Source organism: Melozone crissalis, unplaced genomic scaffold (assembly GCF_028551555.1).
Source record: "Melozone crissalis strain CALT ecotype California unplaced genomic scaffold, PUWL_Pcris_2 ptg000008l_1, whole genome shotgun sequence".
In the NCBI taxonomy this organism is placed as follows: domain Eukaryota; kingdom Metazoa; phylum Chordata; class Aves; order Passeriformes; family Passerellidae; genus Melozone; species Melozone crissalis.
In genome coordinates, this window is record NW_026535786.1 from 19,392,739 (window position 1) to 19,414,043 (window position 21,305).

General features: G+C 41.0%; 1 protein-coding gene across 1 annotated transcript; it reads right to left on the bottom strand.

The window, feature by feature from the left end:
- Nucleotides 1-10,771: 10,771 nt before the first annotated feature.
- On the bottom strand, nucleotides 10,772-18,364 carry SFT2D2 (SFT2 domain containing 2). The gene is made up of 8 exons (XM_054269766.1): nucleotides 18,302-18,364; nucleotides 17,931-18,017; nucleotides 17,527-17,612; nucleotides 16,362-16,443; nucleotides 14,197-14,232; nucleotides 14,009-14,067; nucleotides 13,232-13,261; nucleotides 10,772-12,604 (listed from the first exon to the last, which is right to left on the bottom strand). Exons 1-8 carry the CDS (start codon nucleotides 18,362-18,364, stop codon nucleotides 12,565-12,567), a joined length of 483 nt encoding a protein of 160 aa, XP_054125741.1. The 3' UTR covers nucleotides 10,772-12,564.
- Between the last annotated feature and the right edge of the window lie 2,941 nt (nucleotides 18,365-21,305).

Below are 21,305 nucleotides of genomic sequence, written 5' to 3' on the forward strand. Positions count from 1 at the left end.
TTATTCTTCTACATTCCTAAATCAAAATATAATAGTAAGACACCTTGCAGCACTGAGTTTTCAGGGCACAAGGAGAAGGCAGCATCCCTACCCTCAACTGTTGATGGATATTGTGTCCATCCCTTGGTCCCACTGTCATTCACAAAAGCCCTCCTGCACCTTACAGGTGGCTGAACAACCCTCTGGCTGCATTTCCAGGGCCAGACTGCACACTTCTGGGGCTGGTACAAGCTTAACTGTCTGAGGCCTGGCACTGCTGACCAGCTTAAGGTCCATCTCATGCAAAAGCTCCCTCAGCATCCCAAAAAATCATTCTGTCTCACCTCATCCTGAGATATTCTCTGACAAGTCTGATCCAACAACACAAGGAGTGTCCTTGTTCCTCCACAAAAAACCCACCATTTTACTGAGGACTCCAACAATTTCAGCATTCAAGGAGACAAGATATGTGGGCTCAGTCCCCTGCTGGAGGGTTAAGTGGAAGCCCCACAAATAACAGTGACCTGTAAACACTGGGCTTTGGTATACAACAAATACTGGAGTACCTAACTTCTTGAGATACATGTACCTCTGATAATGTCTTTTAAATTTCTGGCCTGTTGGACATGACATAGTCAGGGACTTGATTATGAAAACAGTCCTAGAGGTCATTTTTAGAGAAATACATTTTCTCTCTGCTTATTGAGAACTGCATTTTTTCAATTCAATAGTCCCTGTGGAATTTCTGTGCTTCTGTCTCTTAGAAAGAAAAAATGACTTGGTGGATCACTGTTGGGATTTTTACAGACAAAAAAGAGCATGGCAGGCTTTATAAAAGAGATTTTAAGTTAAATCCATCATTTGACCAGACCAACCGATCTTGCCTTTAAAAAATCTGAGGCACCATCCATCTAAACAACAATGGCCAGAGCTTGATGGCACCTTATTTGGCACCCTTCCAACCCAAATCATTCTGTCATTCTATGCTTTCAAACTTCACACTCTGACGCCTCTTCCCCTCTTCTTTTTTTTAATTGTCAACTCATAACCAAAGTACCTAGATTATTTTATAAGTAAACTCGGGTGAGTTACATTAGCAGATGTCAGATAGCAACTTCTAGTTGATAAACAGCCCACTTTCACTGCTGAACAACTAAAGAATGTACTTCAAAATCTACAGGCTATTTAGGTACTTTGAAGGGTACCACTTTGTATTTGTAAATATAATTACATCTCAGGTATGCTGGTGTAAATGGAATATGTTTATGTTTGGGTTCCCTTTTCCAAATACTCAAAGAGGAGAGAGAAGTTACTACTGTAATTTTTCCGTGCATGTGATCAAATGGCATAGGAAATGCATAGGAAACTATATGAGACAGTTTCAAATTTTATTATGCTACAGACGCAAATAGACAGAGAAATTGCTGCTTGTGGAAGTGCCATGAATTTTAATTAAACATTTTCAGGTTTTCAGGAATTTCTAAAACAGGTACATGTTCCTTTGTGGATTTTTTTTTTAGCTGAAGCCCTATTTCCATACAGGCTTTTTAGATATAGTTGCTCAGAAATCAGGAGATTCAAAGTCAAGGCAGGTAAAGAGACAACAGCTCATAAAAGTAATAACATTCCAGAAGTTACAATCAGTTCTTTCTACAGACAAATAAAAAGAGAAGCAGCCTGGCTTTCAGAAGTACTCACTACCCATCTCTCTGCAGAGCTTCAAGTGGAGTGATACTGGATTAGAGCCTCAAAAAATCAGATCCCATCTACGTTCGTCAAAATGCTTAGAACTAAAAGGAAACCAAAAGCATGCACAAAAGCAACAACAGTTCACATTGGTGAAAGGGTTTCTAAATGAGTACGTGAAACTGTCTCACCAGCAGACACAGGTGCAGCACTACAGATAAAGGATTTGCTCAGCAAAAATTGATTGGAAAGGGAGGCTGCACAAAGCAGAAGAAAGGGAAATCCTGCTTGGAGTGCACTGCTTGCCCAAAGCACTCCTGGGACTGAGCTGTAGGGAAGGAGAGATGTATGAAAGGAATGGACAATGGACCTGTTCCAGTAATGGGTTGAGATGAGAGTTTTTCATCAATAAGACTGGATTTTTTTACAGCTAGCATCCCTAAGGGAGAAGCATAAATGTTTTTATTTTGGGGTATCATACTAAAACTTGTATCCTGCACAGTAATAAAATGCACTTTCAGATCCCAGAAGTGAGTTACACTTGTGTGCTTAGGTTATCACTCATGCAAGGTGTCTGATTCTTTAAAGTCTAGTGTCCAGAGGAAAAAATAAACCACAAATCTAACAACTTAAAATACCTGACTTTCACACAGTTTGAATTTTAGTAACTATGTTACCACAGCTCAGGCCACCTGAAACCTCAAAATTTTCCAAAATGAGAGTAGTTACTTGTGGTTGGTTAGTGGGAACAGCCCAATTACTATTTTCAGCATGAGGATGGTTGTTTCAGCTCTGAGAGTTCAGCTTAAGAGCAATTTGTGTTGGATGTAGCAGAAGGCACAGTTCACCACTGACATATCATTCTGACCTAAAAGAATTAGCCAAATAAGTTTACACATATGCAAGCACATGACCAGCTGAATATACTTGGGCCTGAGATTCTACTTTAAAACACACTTCCAGATTCTGTGAATGACGCTTCTTTGCATTGTGCACTGTCTGTGTCACACAGCTGCCATGGGAGAGGCCTGCAGAACAGAAACCAGAGAACCACAGTCACAGTTCTTTGTTTTTTGTTGGCTTTTCATTTAACAAAAATACTATGTGTGGAAATTTACTTTGAATATTTAGCCTGTTTTAAGAGAAGTGAGAGACATCCTCTAATCTTTTATCCCTCTATTCACCTAAATAACAACTTGGAATTCTTTCCAAACAACCCTTCTTTCTCCTACTTTCTTGCAAGATTAATTGTCTACAGGTCCTGGAACAGAGACCCAAACAGATTAATAACAGCTGTAGGTATTGCCAGGGCACGGAGACCAATCCATTCTCAGGTGTGGGTTATTTCTTGGGCTGGAAGTTAAATTTCCCTGAACCTGACATTTGAAGAAAAGGTAGCTGGACTTACAGAGGAGCACAGTAGGTGTTCCTAGTGACTGACAGCCAGTGCCACTGCAAGATGGGACGGTTTATTGCCCCTCTTGCTTGCACTTATCACCCATTTAATTAGACAAGCAAGTCAGAAGGGGTGACAGAAGGAACAGAAAATGCCCCTATAAAACCTGCAAATTTGTAAACTTTCCCTGAAACCCAGCTGGGAGAGCTGGGCACTTCCAAGCAGACTCCTTGTGGCTCATAGACAGGCAGAACTAGCTCAGAATGCAAGCACAACACTCACAGTCATCTTCCATTTACTAACAATAATTTAGTAACTCACATTTTAAATGAAGCAATGAGGACTGGGGAGAGCAGTGAAAGAACAATCCTGCAATACTTATTGGACTTCACTCACTAAGTTACAGCAGAAAAAAGCAAGGGGTTATTTTTGACTTTCGAATTAAGCTTGTTCTTAAATGCCCCTGGCCACCAGCTGGTGAGGTACACAGAAAGGAGAGGGAAAAAAAGCAAACAAGAAAAAAGGTAATTAAAGAGGCCTTTCTTGCCCTGATATTGGATAGCTGTTTTTTTGGCCTTTAGCTGTGTGTTTCCAAAGAAAAGACAGCCCTTCATCATCAGATGAAATTGCAGAAAATAAGACTCACTCTTTCCATCCCCAAAGCTCCCACTGCAGCATTCAACTAACCCCCCCTCTGAACAGTGAGTCCAAACAACACAGGGAAATGTAACCTCCGTCACCATGACATTCCCAGGAAATCAACACCTATCAACTACCACAGAATAATCGAGAATGGATAAAAAGACAGCTGCTTTCCTTCTGTTTTTAATCATGTGTCCAGCCTCTTAAGAGCTTGCTAGGCTAGAGGAGACTTTAAGAAGATTAGTCTTTTCATTAATGTCGGGGTGAGGTCACAGTTTCAGTAACTTCCCCTGGATATGTTTTTAGCAGAAAGGCAGGCGACTTCTTTGGGTGGTACCTCCCTGTCTGGTGTTTTAACTGAGATAATACTGAGATTAATTCTGAGCCCAGAGAGCAGGGAAGACTTTCCATGCTTTTTACAAAGAGAAAGAAGAGAAAAAAAAACTAAACCCAAGGAAAAAACCTAATGTAGTGTGATGGGTTGACCCTGGATGGGTGCCAGGTATCCACCAAAGAGTGGGTACTGCTTTGTCTCTCCCATCCTCTGCCCTCCTCAGCAGGGACAGAGAAAATATTACAAAAGGCTCATGGGTTGAAATAAAGACAGGGAGAGATCACTCACAGTTACCATCATGGGACAATCAGGCTTGACTTGGGGAAATTAATTTAATTTATTACCAATCAAAACTGAGTTAGTTGATAAGAAACAAAACCAAATGTCAAAACACCTTCCCTTCAGCCCTCTTTTATTCTCAGGCCTAACTTTCCACCCGGTTTTCTCTTCCCTCTCCCTCCCAGTGACCTTCTCAGGGGAAGGGCTCCTCACACTCTTCCCCTGCTCCAGCATAGGATTCCTCCTATGGAAAAGAGTCCTTCATGAACTTCTCCATTAGTTCTTCCCACAGCCTTCAGTTTTTCACATAGTGCTCTAGTATGGGTCACTTCCATGGGGTGCAATCCTTCAGGAACAGGCTGCTGCAGTGTGGGTTCTCTGCAGGGTCAAAAGTCCTGCCAGCAAACCTGCTCCAGTGTGGGCTCCTCTGTCCAGGAGTTTGTTCCAGCTTGGGCTTCCTACAAATCGCAGCCTCCTATGGGCATCCATCTGCTCTGGCAGGTGGGTCTCTGCATCCCCATGGACCTCCATGGGCTGCAGGGGAATTTCTGCTCTGGTACCTGGAGCACCTCCTGCCCCACCTTCTCCACTGACCTTGATGTCTGTAGCGCTTTTTCTCTCACAAATTCTCTCCCATCTCTTTGGCTGCATTAGTGTAAGGGGTTTTTCTCCTCAAATATGTTACCCTAGAGGTGCTACCACTGTTGCTGGTGGGCTCAGCCTTGGCCAGCAGTGGGTTCATCTTGGAACCAGCTGGCCATGGCTCTGTCAATGTATGTGAAGCTTATGGCAGCTTTCCAGGGAAGCCACCCTGTAGCCCCCTCACCAAGACATTACTAGCAAACTAAATATATATAGTCAGCCTGGTGATAAATGTAACTTAATTTGCTTTAAACAATAATTATACTTTTTTCTAATTTTTTTTAAACTTGAAGATGTTCAGTGATGTCTTAAGACATCAATTATCACCTAGAAGAAGAAACTATTACTGTTCCCATTTTTAAGATCAGAAAATAATTTTAAAAGTAAGAGATTATTTTCTGAATTTTTTTCTGAATTTTAAAAGTAAGAGATTCTAAGCAAAGCTTTAAGTTCTACTTACAACAGCTCAGAATGAAAGTAATATATTCAGTTTATTGGGCAAACCAAACATGCACTTTTGACCTGGATGTGTAGGTTAAAGCTTTCTGCTAACAAGTTGCGATTATAACTCGGTTGAAGCAGTTGATTCTCTCAAAAGCGATGAGCCTGACACATCCTGTTGCACACAAACAGAAACTACAGGAGCACATGCCCATCTTAAAATGTTTTCTTGTCACATCACATATTGCATCATAGAATGGTTTGGGTTGGAAGGGACTTTGAAGATCATCCCATTCCAGCCCCCTGCCATGGGCAGGAATATCTTCTGGTAGACCAGGTTGCTCAGATCCCCATCCAGCCTGGCCTTGAACACTTCCAGGGATGAGGCATCAAGAGCATCTCTGGCAATCTGTTCCTGTGCCTCACTACTCTCACAGTAAAGGATTTCTTCCTAATCCTTAATCTAAGCCTCCACTCTTGCAGTATGAAGCTGTCCTGTGTGTCACTATGTGCCCGGTACAAAGCCCTCCTACACCTTTCAGTATTTCCCCAGCTTTTAGGGCATGACAGCCCCTCAGAGCAGCAATGAAATCACACTGGCCAAGTGTCCTGGTTTAGGGCAAATTTGGGAGAGAATCGCCAAAGGGGGCCCCTCCAGAAAGCAAACCCACACAGCCCCTCCCCTCAACTGGTTTGGGAAGGATTCCTCAGTGAGAAGTGGAAAGAACCTGTTTATTTAACAGGCACAGCACCCCCAGCACACAAAATGAACAATACTGGATGACACCACTCTTTCACCGCTCTGAAAAAGATGACAAATTCAGAAAGTCTCTCTTGGGGGTGGTTGCTCTGTTCTCAGTCCCTCCGGTGCTGGGGCAGCTGCTGCAGCCACAGGGTGCAAACTCTCCGTGTTCCCAGATCCCAGTCCAGAGCAGGTTCAAGTAGGTCCGAAAAAAGGGAAAGAAGAAACAGTCCAGGAAAAAAAATTGGACTGCTTAGCTACTAACTGATGAGCAGGAGAAAAAAAGCGAGAACAAAGCAAAGCAGAAGCAAGAGCAAAGCAAAAAGCAAAGCAAAAACATAAGCAGCACTATGTACTGCCCTGTCTCTGCGTCCCGTCACCCGCCACCCATGGGGGAGCATCTGATAAGAAACCAAAACAAAACTTTCACTCTTCAGAGCCAGTCTTGAAGGCACAGAACATAATATCCAGCATAAACAGAACACACGAATGGGGATACAAGCATCATAACATCACCCTAGGACACTAGGTGACACTTTCATTGTACCATTTTTACACTACACCCATGTTACCCCACAGTTATTCCCACAGAGGTTTTGAAGCACGAATTCTCAGGAATAGCTTCTCTTAGAGATGCCACAAGGGAATGCAAGAGAAACTTAAAAGGGTTTCAACCAGGCTAACTTAAAATAGCAATCCCAAAGATTGGCAGCTTAGATAGACTATTCTATCTCTAATTCACCAGCAGCTTTCTTCTGAAAAGTGAGAAAACCAGAATTTTTTTCCCTTTGGGAATCTCCAGCACTTCATGGCTGGGCAGTTACAAGCCTGTACCACCACACATATTGCAATCAAGGCTGAGCTCAACAAGAAAGGTACAGGCAAGGGATGGAAAATAACTATCAACCCCCACCTTTGAATGGCTCACATCCGTTAAATACCTTCTCTTGCAAATCAGACCTTGAAGGAGAAGGGAAAGGGGCAGACATTACAGCAGCTTTCCAAGAGTCTTGTAACTGAATTTGAATGCTGGTGACTTTGCAAGGTAATGGGATTCAGGGACTAGATGCTGTAGCACAACTGATAAACCCTTTCAGAGCATTTCTAAAGTGCACTTTCATTAATCAACAGAATGCACTCTAGGGCAGCTGATCATTGTTTATGGATTTCAAATGAAGATTTCACTTTTTTTTTTTAATCATTCAAGTATTAAGACCTCAGCATGATAATGAAGTGGCAAAGTTCAACAGCTTTGTTGTTATGCAGGAGGTTGAGTTAGGCAAGCAAAATACCTCTAAGCGATTAGACACGGAAAGGATTTATTGCTGTATGAGAAATTGCAGTTGCTTTAATATGACACAGATGTGTCCAGCTTTCCTGACATTCCTGGGACACTCTAACCTTTTCAAAAAGATAAAATGCAAACCCCGTGGTTTCTGTACTACTGAAGACAGGCTGCTGCTTGTATTCTAAATGCAACTTTGGAGTTTCCTGTAGGACAGAAATTTCAGTTCAGTCAGCAGCGAGACAGAGCTTGCTTAGAAGAACGATCAACAACAAACAAACAAACAAACAAAAAAAAAAAATTGAAAACTTAACATAGTCTTCCACAGCACCCACCACCACCCTTGCCAACAGGGAAAAAAACCCACCTGCCTGTCAGTTAGGAGACAGTGTAACATACCCTGAACAGCCCGATAAACACAGTCTTGATATGCTGCCAAAGAATATTAAACCACGGCAGGTCTTTAAATGCATAGCACACACTTAAAACAGACCAGCTCTTTGAAAGCTAAGAAAAATAAAATAATTGCCTCTAATTATTTTTAGCACAACTTCATAAATCATTGCTATTTTACTTCATTTACATTTTATTGAGTGTACATCAACACTCAGAGCATATTTATTTCAGAGGTGTGTTGCTTCCTGTTGTCTTTGCTGACAGAATAGCACCAGGCGTTATTTCCTCTGTAGCATGGACTAAGGATAGCTTGTTGGCATACTAGGTTGGTTCTTACGGTAAATAAATATTAAGTAATAAAAGTATCATTCTCACCTTAATAACTCCACTCATACCAACCAGTTGTGTAGGTGCCTGCAACTGCTGGGCGAAGCTGCTGCAAAACACTGGTGACACAAAAACTCCCCCCAGCAGTACTAGTTGTGTGCACAGGAAAGGAAGTAAGGACAGGGCAATAATTTTTAAAAAACCAAACACACAAACAAAAGGAAACAAACTACCCTCAGCAATTTCAGCATCATCTGGAGAATCAGCATCGTTTAAAAGGCCATAAGAACATTAACTGTAAGAACAATTAATTTAATGAAGCAATAACTTTATTGAAGGAAACAAACAGCACTTGTAAGGGTTTCACTTCATTATAGAGAAAGTTGTCAGAAAAAAAGACATTTATCAAAGTAGAAATCAAACAGTGTAAATACATAGAAAAAGCACATCAGCAAACACAACCAGTAACAGTATAAAACATTGCAAAAAATTTTTCTGAGTTCAGTTTTTATTTTACAAAACAATTCCACAGCTGGTAAAAAATTTAGTCACATTACAGCAAGGCACATAGTTTTAAGACAATAAACTATTTGTGTGCTTTCCCTCCAAAATGGTCATCATTTACTATGGTTGTAAACATCAATATTTAAGACAAACATGTTTAAACATCCTCCTCCTCCTCAGTTCACAACAGCACAGTGATCTCACTTTCAAGAACATGATTAAGTACCAAAAATAAGGAAGAGCTGTTTTTCGGAAGCTTGAGGCACACATAGAGCTCAACACACTTTCCTTTTAAAAACATGGTATCTGAAAAGAATTTCAACTTGTGGCAGAAAATCCTTCCTTGGTTTTCGTAACAGCTCATGCACAATCTTATTACTATGAATACTACATGAGATTAAATTGTTCACATCATCAGTGTTGAACCATTTCACATAGTACCAGTATTCATAATGGACTTCATCACATGAAATAGAGCAAAACTTTGAAGTAGTAGAAAAAAAATTCTCATATTTCAATGTATAGAGTCTCAGTACTTTGGGAACAGATGACTACCAGCCTCCCTATTTGCCTTTCTAATAGAGCTGGAAAGTCAGCTGATCCAGGATACACAAATTTTCTGCTAGAACTGTACGGTAAGGCTGCTTGGTTGAGGTTATGTTATCTGTACAGCAAAAAGTGAAAAAAGTGGACTAATTGGTCAACAGGCTGAGCAAAAAGCACTTTCTGTTAGAACACCAAATCCTACTGAGATGGGCACCCAACATCAAAGAAGTTTCCTCAGAGAAGTCAGCCTTAAGTGCTGTAGGCAACTGAGCAACGACTTTGGGAAGGAAGGAGCTTTGTGATTCCAACCAGAAGCTCTCCATTCAAGTAGAGCGCACAAAACAAACATTCCTGCCCTCAAGGACAGTGAGATGGAAAGCTTCAAAAATACCCACCATGCTCCCTGCCAAGCAGATAACTAAAGCTGATTATATCAAAACGTAACACAAAATAGGTTTAATGACCAAAAAAAAAAGGTATAATGATATAATCTAATTAGGACTGAAAACTACTCAAGAGGGAATATTTATATAGTTTACTCCCTAGTTATGTAAAAATCATATAAAATAAAGTACTTCAGTAAAGGAGAAATTTCTTTTGCTGATAAACTGTCAACAGCCTCACTACAACTATTTAAAAGTGAGTAAGAATCTAAAGAGTTTTGCTCTGGGAAAGCTATTTTAAATAAAAACTGCTTATAGATGAAGCAACAAACCCTGAGGATGTTTCACATAGTGGTAAGAATATGGCAAGTCTCTCCTACTGTCTATTGTCCCCAGGAACAGAATACAACACCAAAGGGCAACATAAACCCCAGTGGCACTCTTGTGATCCTTGTGTCCTTGCCATCTTCCCTTGAGTTCCCTTCCTGTAAGGGCACAATTGCTTAGCCTCATGTGCTGTGCAGTCAGATGAAGATTTGTTCTTCTCTCTTCCTGAATAAAAGGCTGTGAAGCTGGAATTAGAGTTTTAAACTGAGAAGAGAAGGGGGAAAGGACAAAAATCCATTTATGTACTATCTACTGGTATTTTCATAAATGTCCTACTTCTAATTGGCTGTGCTCACAAGAGCCAGCTAAAAGGTTCTAGTTAGCTAGAACTAGTGCATGTTGAAAAACTAATATTCACCATACCCAATTGTACTGTTCTTCCAGAACTGCCAGAGAGTCAGGCTACCAGAACTCTGCCCAAGTTGGCCAAAGAATAAACAAAAGGCATGTACTCCTCATAATCTGAAGTAATCAAAAAAGAATCCCAAAAGTCAAATTCTATTATTGTGGCTGCTGAACCTGGAATGATGATCAGAGTTAACATAACTTAGTTGGAGAGGGGAAGGAGAAACAATGGATACTGTGCTTGTAGCTTTTTCCAGGGACATTCAGAGATGCTAAAATTAAAGGAATATTGGAATGTAAAAGGCATTAGGGATGCATTTCAATTTCCCTTATACAAAAGGAATTCTGTAAACATTATCAAAGTCCTAAGAAAAGACTGGCACAGGTCCTTTGACTGATGTAAATTAGGTTTTGAACTTCGTCCCTGATCAAAAGTTTAGACACTTAGATCATCCTGGGAGGTAAAAAAAGCACCAGGATGCAGTACTTGAATCTGCATAACTTGCATCCCAACATCAGTGCTGTCTTTCCAAGGTGGCATTTCCCTTTCAAACGCCTTTGCAACAGTAATTCTGGCACCATGAATCCACAGAATGCTTGTCCAAATCTCCCTTTCATACCATCTACAAAGGGAATCTTTAATTTATTTATTTTAGAGGATCCTTACAGGTGGGTGGTACCGGGCTTTATAAATTATCAGAAGGACACTTTAAATTTAAGATTTTGGATTAATTAATTTCTTAATAACTTTCTGGAAACCATAGAACTATTTGCCTTCACTGTGAGCTTATACTTCACAGCCAAGCAGGTTCAGATTTTTCCTGCATTAAAGTCTTTGTGGTACAAGTCAGGGATACACCTGCCATGCAAACACAATGCTCTTAAACAACTAAATGCTTAGTAGATTGAGGAAGAGATGCTTCAGTTCCCACTAGAGTGCACTGGAAAACCATAATCTTAAACACTGGCTTCAGCAAGACAATTTGGTAAGAGGAAAGGGGAAAGTAGTAAAACATTATCTCACACAGCAGAAGCAGGAATCTGTGCTCAGATATTACACTGACCACTGCAATGCCGCGGGAGTAAATGATTATACATAGCTCAGAAGATGAAGAGAACAGAGTGGCCTTGGAATTTGGATACAGACCACTCAGCATTTGTTTGGAGCTGGCTGAGGGATTGTTTCACGCTTTCCTTGCTACCACAGAAACAGAATATTGTGCTTTCTCCTCCATGCAGAGAAGTTCACTGGTGTATGCAAGAGTTTCAGCAGAAAGAAAACGGATTCCACTTACAAAGAAACAAAGAGAAATGTTGGAGTTTTAACTTATTTACAAGTTCACAAGAGAATGTCTTCTCCCTGACCAGACTGCTTAAAAACAATAGCCAACTTCTACCTTATGACAGTTTGTCCTTTGAGAAAGGACATACATAAATTATTTTACTGCTTGCCTACCATGCCCTTTGCATTGCTCTTATGCTACAGCTGGAGGAGAAGAGAAGCACCTCACTTCATGTGAAAAATGTCAGCTTCCTCCCTTGCAACCATGAGCAAGGAAAAGAACTCAGGTTTCTGGTAGCTAAAAACATCAATGGACCTTATTTTACGAGTGTTTTTCCAACAGGAACAAGATTTTTCAGATGAAAATGTCCCTTTCATGTATTTTAAGGAAAGACTATCAGTATGGACTGAGAATTAAATATTTCATTAAAGATGCAAACATTTCATGGTTAGTCCAAAACTATGTTTGGTTTTAGAATTACATCTTTTAGAAGTCTCATAAACCTAAAATCTTTCAAGAGAGACAGGAAAAGAAAGAATACGAATATTCCATTATCTAAGGCAAAAAGTGCAAAGATTGAGTGACATAAGGCTATTTTAAAAAATCCCAAGTTGTTTCCACTCTAGAACTGGCAGAGTCCCAGCAGAGCCAAGGTCTTCACTTACAAATTTCACACATTACTTTGAAACTTTTGCAAAACCAAATGCATGAATTTATGCAAGAATCATCATAACGAATTGTGGACCTCTCCCCAGTTCTTCTGCCAGACTGAATTTCATTCGATCACAAGCCCCCTGTCCCACAGACACCATTGCTTACAAACCCAAGCAACTGCAGACACTGGGTGTAACATAAGGAGCTTCTAAGAAGCAGCTGAAAGGCACATGTTCAAGACAGAAGTAGGACACTACACAGCACAGTGATCCAACACAGCTCCTAGAACTTTGTGAGGCATCCAGTATTCCTGTTAGGACAGACAGACTGAAACACATTTCTTCACAGCATCCCTACAGGCAGGAGAAAGAAAAAAATACAAGAGAATCAGAGTCATCCGAGTTACATGATTTGATAAGAGTCATTCCATGCTGCTATCCCACTAACACCGAGGACTGTAGAGATCAGCTGACCATGTATAAATTGCATTAACGTGATTTGCATGACTACACAAATGCCTTAGAGACAAGCAGGTCTGCTCAGTGGCCACCTGCTGCGGAAGCGACACCTGCAAGGCTGCACTGAGGCAGGGCACTGCAGAAGGGTGGGGCAGGAGACACAGCTGTGCTCATACAGAACAGTGCTCATGGGGGAGAACAGGACAAAAGGGACACAGAAGAATACACTTGTCTAGTAGCAGTTTGGACCAACATTCAGGCATTCCAAAGGTAAGCCTTGTGCTTATACCAAATGCTCAGCATTTGGTCAGCAGGCTTACATATTCCTATGGGAAGCCCTCTCATTTTCTCCATTTGTGTTCTCCCACTAGATAAAATGCTTATTTTCATTTTCAGATTAACTACTTGTATTTCCTACACCATGGAAAACCTTCTAAAGCCACACTTGACAACACTTCTCTAAGCTAATCTTCTGTAAGATTAAACCTCAAAATGACAGAGTAAGAGAGTAGAGAAACTTACCTTGCATATGGTATGAAGGAAATGCTGTACCTAAAAAAGGAAAGATTTTGAAAGTTACTTTTCATGTCAGATTTTACTAGAATCACAAATAAGAACAACCCCTCTGATATTCTAAACTGCAAATTACATAACCAAAATGAAGCTCTGAGTTTATGAGTAACAGGAAGGAGTATCCTTGCAAGCCATCTTAGCCCAGCCAGGGTATGAAACACTAGGGCGAAATAGAGGGGGATGTTGTAAAAGCATTTTAAACGCAGCTCTCCTGCATCCAGTATTCTTCATGCTCCAACACCTACAAGTAGGCAAGATTAGCATTGAGGGCTGGCTAGGAGTCTATATCAGTTTGTGCACTCCTTTGGTGACCTTGCCCAGACCCTATGTTAACATGAAGAACACTGACAGTTTGATTGGCATAACTGGGTCTCTGAATGAGACAAATTCAGGACAGTGTAAAAGAGAAATACCAGATAGTAGGCAACAAACTGATTTAAAAGGGAAAGAAAAAAAAAAAAACAAGCTCAGTTCAAGCTCAGAGAAATCAAAGGAACTTCCTCTAGAAATGGAGCCCTGAGCTCCATCTCCACAGCCTCTGTAGTGGTGTGAGAGACCACGAAGTGTGAAGAGATCAGCTCCTCACTGATGCATTGTCTTGAATCTAAGGGATTGACAAGGTAAAAATTTTCCTTCCACCTAACTCAACGTCAAAATCCCCTCACAATTCAGCTGCTGGTGTCAGGTGCAACAGAAAGTGGAGTGTGTAGGGAGGAAATCACTCACCACGCCATGGCAAAAAACTGTAAGATGCAGAAAAGCAGCGCGAGTCCTGCCTTACGCCACTGGAGGGGAGAGGAGAGAGGAGGGGTAAAGAAACACAGCAGAGACAACAGTGTAAGAATCTTACTTTTAAAATATACTACAGTTACATTAACTCCAGTTATATATACATACAGGACTCCAGTACTCACCCAGAAAGCAGAACACAGTGTTAGTATGAGACACAACTAGAAGAAAACAAATGATTTTAATTAAAAATAGAAACAACTCCAGTTTCTATAAATATTGCAACAATGTAATGAGGTCCTTCACAGAGACAGACATTAATTACATAATTTCACAGTTTTATTCAATTCTTTATCATAAGAGTTCCTCATATTTAAAAGTTTCATGTATTTAAAATGTTCTCGCTATTAGATTTCTTAAGCGAATTAAAGCAATCAGGAAATATCAGGGTGGTATCTCCAGAAAATTATTTTATGGTTGCAAAGGAGCAAGAGGAAGAGGTTCCTGAAGCTCTTTTGCAGGTCCCTACTCCATCCCACACACTTCTTGGTGTCACAGTCACACACACCATTTCATCATTTTGCATAAGTAAGACTTTTCAAATACTTTTCAGTTACCATGCTTAGTCTTTCTGCTTCTGCATAGGTCCCGATGATTACATGGTTACCACGGCATTGAAGTTATGTCATTACTTAAAAGCTCACCAATTAAAACCATGCTACACTTTCAAGAACTTCAGTCTATTGCTTAGTAGCTCTCCTGTGTACATACTGAAGTAAGGCACAGTCATTCAAACAAGCACTTTTTCTGTTTTCAGAGTTGCACTGTGTCTTTCTTTACTACAGGTAAAATCTTGGGGAGCAGTAGGATCATCTTCTGCTTTAACCCTCAGATTTAACAGATACCTCCTATTAGTTTTCATTTTCAATTTAAGATATGACAGCTCATTTATCTATGATAGATGCTGATAATTCATCTTCCTTCATCAGCATCTAACAGCCCTTAGATACACATGTACCATTGTGCTACTAGAGATTATTATGTGCAATCTGCCAGAATGGAAAAAAAACCCCATATAGTACTGCAGACTCCGACACTGAGATATGCACTGCCAATGAAATCATACACTTGAGCTCAAACAGTACTGACAATAAATGCAGTTCTTTCATTAGTTTTAAGGTGGGGATATTGGTCTAAATACTGCATCATACATCTAATGACTGGCTTTATCGCAGTGAACAACATTCCAGGAATTCTTCTGACTCCGGGCATCCTGAATGCATACAAAACACACACACACACACACTACACAGCAGCTTCTTGCTTGGATCTGCAAGCATACACAGTCAATTTCTCAAGCTCTGCAGCATCTCTGGATGTATAAAGAGAAATTGAGAAGTGCTGATGCAAGCAAGCACTCTGAAGACATTCAGACTGAAAATGGAAGTTTCATGCAAGTTAAACCACCTTTCAACTTTTTGACTTGCCAGAAGCAAACAGGAAAGTTGTAGAGACAAGAAAAAACCTGTGTACTTTAAAGAATAGTCAGTCTGAAACTTAGCAGCAACTTTCAGACACAGAAACACACACAACACAAGGCTTGCTATAACTTCCATCTTCTGAAAATAGTACAATCCCAAGGGCAACTCCACTGAATGCTGAATGTGCAATTTCATTCTGTCATACAAGTTTCAAAACCTGAAGCTATCAGCCAGCTGGGAAGATCACTAATGCAAGGTTACCAAGGCACAGTTTCCCCAGCTGCTTTGTTACAAAGAGATGATTTTATCACGGAAATACCAACACATTTATCAAGGAAATACCTACACTACCTATTTTATCAAGAAATACCTTGATATTTCTTGATAAAATAGGTAGTGTAGGTATTACCTACAGCTCCTTCAAAGCAATCAGACCCAATATAAAAAGACAAAATCATGCCAAACAAAATATCTAGCAATATCCATAGGACAACTTAAAAAAAATTTGCTTCCCATCATTCACTTCTTAGAGGACACATAAATATGATGTTGTGATCTCATGTACCCTAAAAAGCACATGCATGGTTCACGCACACCAGCCACAGACCCTTAATGCTCATTTAGCTAAACAAGCTGGCTTCAGCTCAGTCTTGCCTAACAGAGAGCTGCTTTTCTGCTGCCACACTTACCCTTCCACTACAGCGGATGTGCAGCATTCAACAATTTAAGAAAAGACAAAAAAACACGAACGAAAAAACCACCCCCAGGCGCATCCTGAGCCATAGCTGGATCCATGGATATGAAAGGACTTCACAATAAAAATTGTTGCCAGATTTGTATGAGTTAAAAGTGACTCCTTGGATACTTACTAGCATAACAATAGTAGCGATCAAACGTGTAGGCTCAAACATCCGCTTCAATTGTTTCACTGGTCCCATAAGAAACATAGTGCTGTAAAAAATAAGTCGAGATGAACATGGAAATGAGAAAGGCAAAAGTGAAACTCGGTAAGATTAAACTGTTTGCTGCCATAGGGGCATCAGTACACTGTGTTGTTATGGCAATCAGTGCAGCAAAACAAAAGAAATGAGATTATACAACGAGACCAAATCCTTTCTTTGTGCAAGGTATTTACAATTTTATTCACACTTGTTCCGTTAAAATTAACGGAAGCAGAGCACAACTATCAAGTTAGAAGCACAGGCCAAGGTCAGCTCCAATCAGATCATCCTTGACAGATGCTTTTCTAACTTGCTTTTCAAAAATCCTTTTAAAATCTGCTTTTCAATAACACCATCCACAGAGGCTCTTCCATGGATTGCCAGGTAATCCAACCCAATTCCCCCACATAAAAGGCTGTTTTCATGCCTGCATCCATTCTCTGATCCCTTACCAGGTCTGCAGCCTCATTTAGGGCCCTGGTGATAGATACTGGATGAATTACACAAGGTGAAAGTTTCAACTGAAGTGATATTTCTGCCTCATATTCTATATTATTCTGCCTCATTAGCATATTTCTTTCAATTCCATCATTTATGCTTTCTTGCATCGCGCTAAGTTTCCACAATCACAGAAAGCTGGGCTTGTCACAGAGTATGCAGGGCTTTGCTTCAGGAACCTCAAAGGCCAGGAAGTCTTACTACATATACTTGCCCTGACAGACAGACTGCCCCAAACATACTCACCAAAACACACAGAGCACTGCCAAATGCAAAAGGGCAAAGAATTGTTTTTATCTGGGGGAGAGGGAACCAACAAAATCAAAAAACCTCAATGCTTACAGCATGAGTATGATTCCTGTTTATTAATGAGCAACTTTTATCTTGAATGCATTACTAACAACAATTTAAAAAATTAAAATTTTCTTTACCATTTCAGGGCACTACTGGGAAAATGCTGTTCTGTAGAATTCAACAAGAAAATAATCTACAAAAGCAAATCTCTCGCAAATGCAACAGCTTCTACCACTCATGCACTATCAATCTGCTTTTGTTTCTCATCTGGATTAGGGAAATTATATATAAAGATCGTTACCTCCCAATGGATGCAATATTTCCCAGGGTATAAAACACAGCAAAGAGTACCAGCCCTTTCTTTGGTATCCATAGCAGACAACTACCCTGAAAAGGAACATTTAGAGAAAGGGGGAGGGGGAAATGAACAGGTTTTAAATTGAAACAAACATATATATCCAAGAAGTGTCACATCACGAAAGAACTCTTAAGAAAACTCCAAGCCAAAGTGCAGAATTACGCATACGAAAGTAAATCGCGTTTATTGGCATCCTTGTTAAGAGTCAGTGTATTCTATCTAACTGGAACCGAGTCAAAGGTCTCCACAGAGACTCGGAAAAATCCAGCAGCAGCATAGACGGAAGCTCTAATTATCTGGGCTCCTGAAACTCAAATACTGAGGAGAATCTGGCAAAAAGCCCTTACCAAGATCGAACACAGGCATCCGATCGCAAAACACGCAATGAAACCTTTCACTCGCGTGCCCCAACCTAAGGAAGTCGCATCGATAACCTGGAAACGAGGAGAAAAACAAAAGCGAAAGTTCTTTACTTATAGCTCCTGCCTCCTACCGAGCGGGAAACCTTCCTCTCAGGCGCTGCCGCGCCGGGTCCCGTTCAGGTACCCTCCCGAGTGTCCCGCGGGAAGCGGGCCATGCCGCGGCTCCGGGACCCGCCGGGGCACCGCCCGCCCATGCCACCGGCGCCTTCTCGGGGGCAGATGCTCCGCCACCGCGCCGAGCACCCCGGGGACGGGTGGCCGGGTCCCCCCACCCGGCATCGGGGCGGCAGCGCTACCTCGGCCAGGCCGCTCGGCTCCTCCGCGTCGCGGCCGCTCAGCACCCGCTTCAGCTTGTCCATGGCTCCGCACCCCGCCCGGCCGCCCGCCCGGCCGGAATGTCCTGCTCTGCCCTTCCTTTCCCTCCCCTCCCCAGGGACTACCAGCCCCGGCAGCCACCGCGCCCACCTGCACGCCGCAGGTAGGGGAAGGCCGGCGGGGCGGCGCGAAGACTGCCGGGGAATGTAGTCCAGTTGTCATGGATCCTATCTCCTCCCAGCACTTTCCACTCCATGGTTTGGCAGTAGCAAAACTCGTTTTATAGTCAGTGAGGTTTCATTTTAATTCCACGACTGTGGCTCTTTTCCCGTTCACTTTATTTTTGTAATGAGCCTAGCAGTCTCATGACAGACAAAGCTATCTGGATGCAAAGTTCTACTAGCAGCCAAAATTCAGCATCACAAGTAGTTATTTCAGTTTATTTTGCTCAGTTAAAAACAGAACTGCAAAATGTTTGGTACGTTTTATTTAGCAACATACATGAACAATATAAACTGCCACATAAAACTCGACACAAAACAGCTGGAGAACCACCCCAACTCCCTCCCCCGCTAAAGTTATTTATTCAAAGTGGTACTTTTCTGTAAAAAATTTGTGTCAGAGCACTTGCTGTACACCAGTTTATACCGCTGCTTCTTGGTAATCTGTGTGGCAAAAGAAAGTCACAAAGTGCTCCAATTTTGAACTTGCTGTAACTGTAACTTCCTAAAGGTGTTCTTGTGATTTCCCCAACACATGTCCCACTGAAATGCACAGCACCCTTTAGAATAGATGGAGAGCACTTATCTATAGTCAACTAGATACCAAGTCAATTCCATAAAACTTTATCACAGGTCACAAATTAGGATGTATGATGGACAAGAGAAAACACACAGTATAAGCTAATCATGCAGAGTGCCCTTTCTACTGCTCTCTCCCCACTCTGTGGCTTTCCCCCCCACACTCTATTTCAGACCAAAGGAGTTTAATGTTAGCATCAGTGACCAAGCTCAAATCACAGGTTGAATTAACAAATACAGATACAGAGCTCATGCCAGCACTACATGTGCTCTGCTCCCGGTCATACCAGCTGTAAAAGTGTTTTTATAAGCTCTAAGGCATGTATACTAATTTATGCTTAGAGTAAGTGCCAAGGCATGTATAGTAATATATGCTTAGAGTAAGTGCCATGATTTACTTCTACCAGAAAAATAACTCTTCACCTCCACTTGTCGTTCCTTTCCTTTTTACTCTTTCCTCACTTCCCTCTAACACTGGAGTGGACCCAAATAATCTTCTATTACTAAATGGATTTTAATCTCTTCGGTGCTGCACCCATTTGCAGTACTCTTCTTCATCCTGACACTAAAATGTTTAGGAAACAAGGGCAGGAAGATGAAAAAAAGCCAACAGATTTTAGGAATGTAATGGGGAACATAGAGGACCTTGCTTCTATTTCAAAGTGGCCATAAATTCATTGACCCAGATCATGTCTGATAATTACCTGGTAATTACCACAGCTGGACAACTTCTTTCAGAAACTGTTTCAGTTCTCTTCATTTATCTTATAGTTAATTTTTTTTGCAGCAATCCTTTCCAAAGGATTCCAAAGATAAGGCTGAAGGTGTATTCAGAAAAAAAAAATTCTAATCAATAACTTTGTACAAACTAATCCTCATAGTCTCTCTGTGAGGTAGGCATATATTAAATCCCATTTTTACGTACAGGGAATGTAGGCTCAGAAAAATGTCTTCCCCTAGAGTAGAGTAAATCAGCAACACAGGAAAATATGCAGTTAGTTCCTGCCTTTCCACCTGCAGTAGAATTCACTAGACCAGGCTGCCTCAAATAAAAGTGAAATCAGTGTGTTATTTGTTTTTAATAAAGAACAGTCAATTAGATGGCAGTACACTTTTCTCCCCCAAAAAAACCTCAGGGTCTTGTCTACATGAAAACCTCACAAAATATATTATTAAATACAAGGTTTTGTGATGGGCTGCTTCTAGTAAGCCATGCAGTGTAGAATATGAAGATTTTTAAACAAAAACCCCAAGACATCAGAATGTGTCCCTGTTCTTATCTGCAAGCACCTTGCACCACCAGGTCTGCTTTTCACTGCAGTTACATGCACTGAGTGTCAGCAGCAATGCTTCACTGCAATGCTTCCTGCACTGAGTGTCAGCAGCAAACCCAGACAAGCCTGCTTAACTGCCCCATTCTTAGGCCAAACCAGTAATATATTGCACAATTTCCAAAAGCAATACAAGTATTCAGTTTCATCTACAGAGTGTTGAAACCATGACTATACAAGTGATCACACTTCTATCAATACCAGAACTCAGAATAATTTTAAAATAAACCAAAATTATATATCTGGAATATATGTTAGCATCCTTCTAAGGCCATACAGGACCTCATTTCTCAAACTGCAAATACCAGCACCCTTTAGGGATCAGACTTAACCAACCTTAAGCCTCAAGGCAGTTTTGCAACTTGGCTGTCAGGGCAGTAGAACTGTCCCATGTGGGCACATCCAAGAGAAGGCCAGTGCAGGAAGATGCCTTTCCAGCAGCGTACATTACTGGAGCAGAACAGGGACCTCAAGTGAGAGTCCCAGAACTGCCTACAGAACTCCAGCAGACACTAGATTAAACCAGCATTTGCGAAGAGATTTAGCAGTGGCTCTCTGTTAACCTCCAGCTCTCCTGGAGTTAATGCTTCACAAATAATTTTTACCTTTATATAGTGTCAAACAAATATACTTTTTTCTCTACACTTAAACCTATCTCAGATGAAATTAATATTCTTAGGTGAGACTCTGGATCAGAAACTACAAGAAATAACTTTGTTGGTTACCCGTAGGGAAGCTAAGGAAAATGGGTAGTTTAGGATGAACAGATCAAAATAAATGCAGAGGAAATTTTTTTTTACTGTGGATTATTTCTCAATAAAAATAAAATAATGCCAGTTTTACAACTCTGGTAG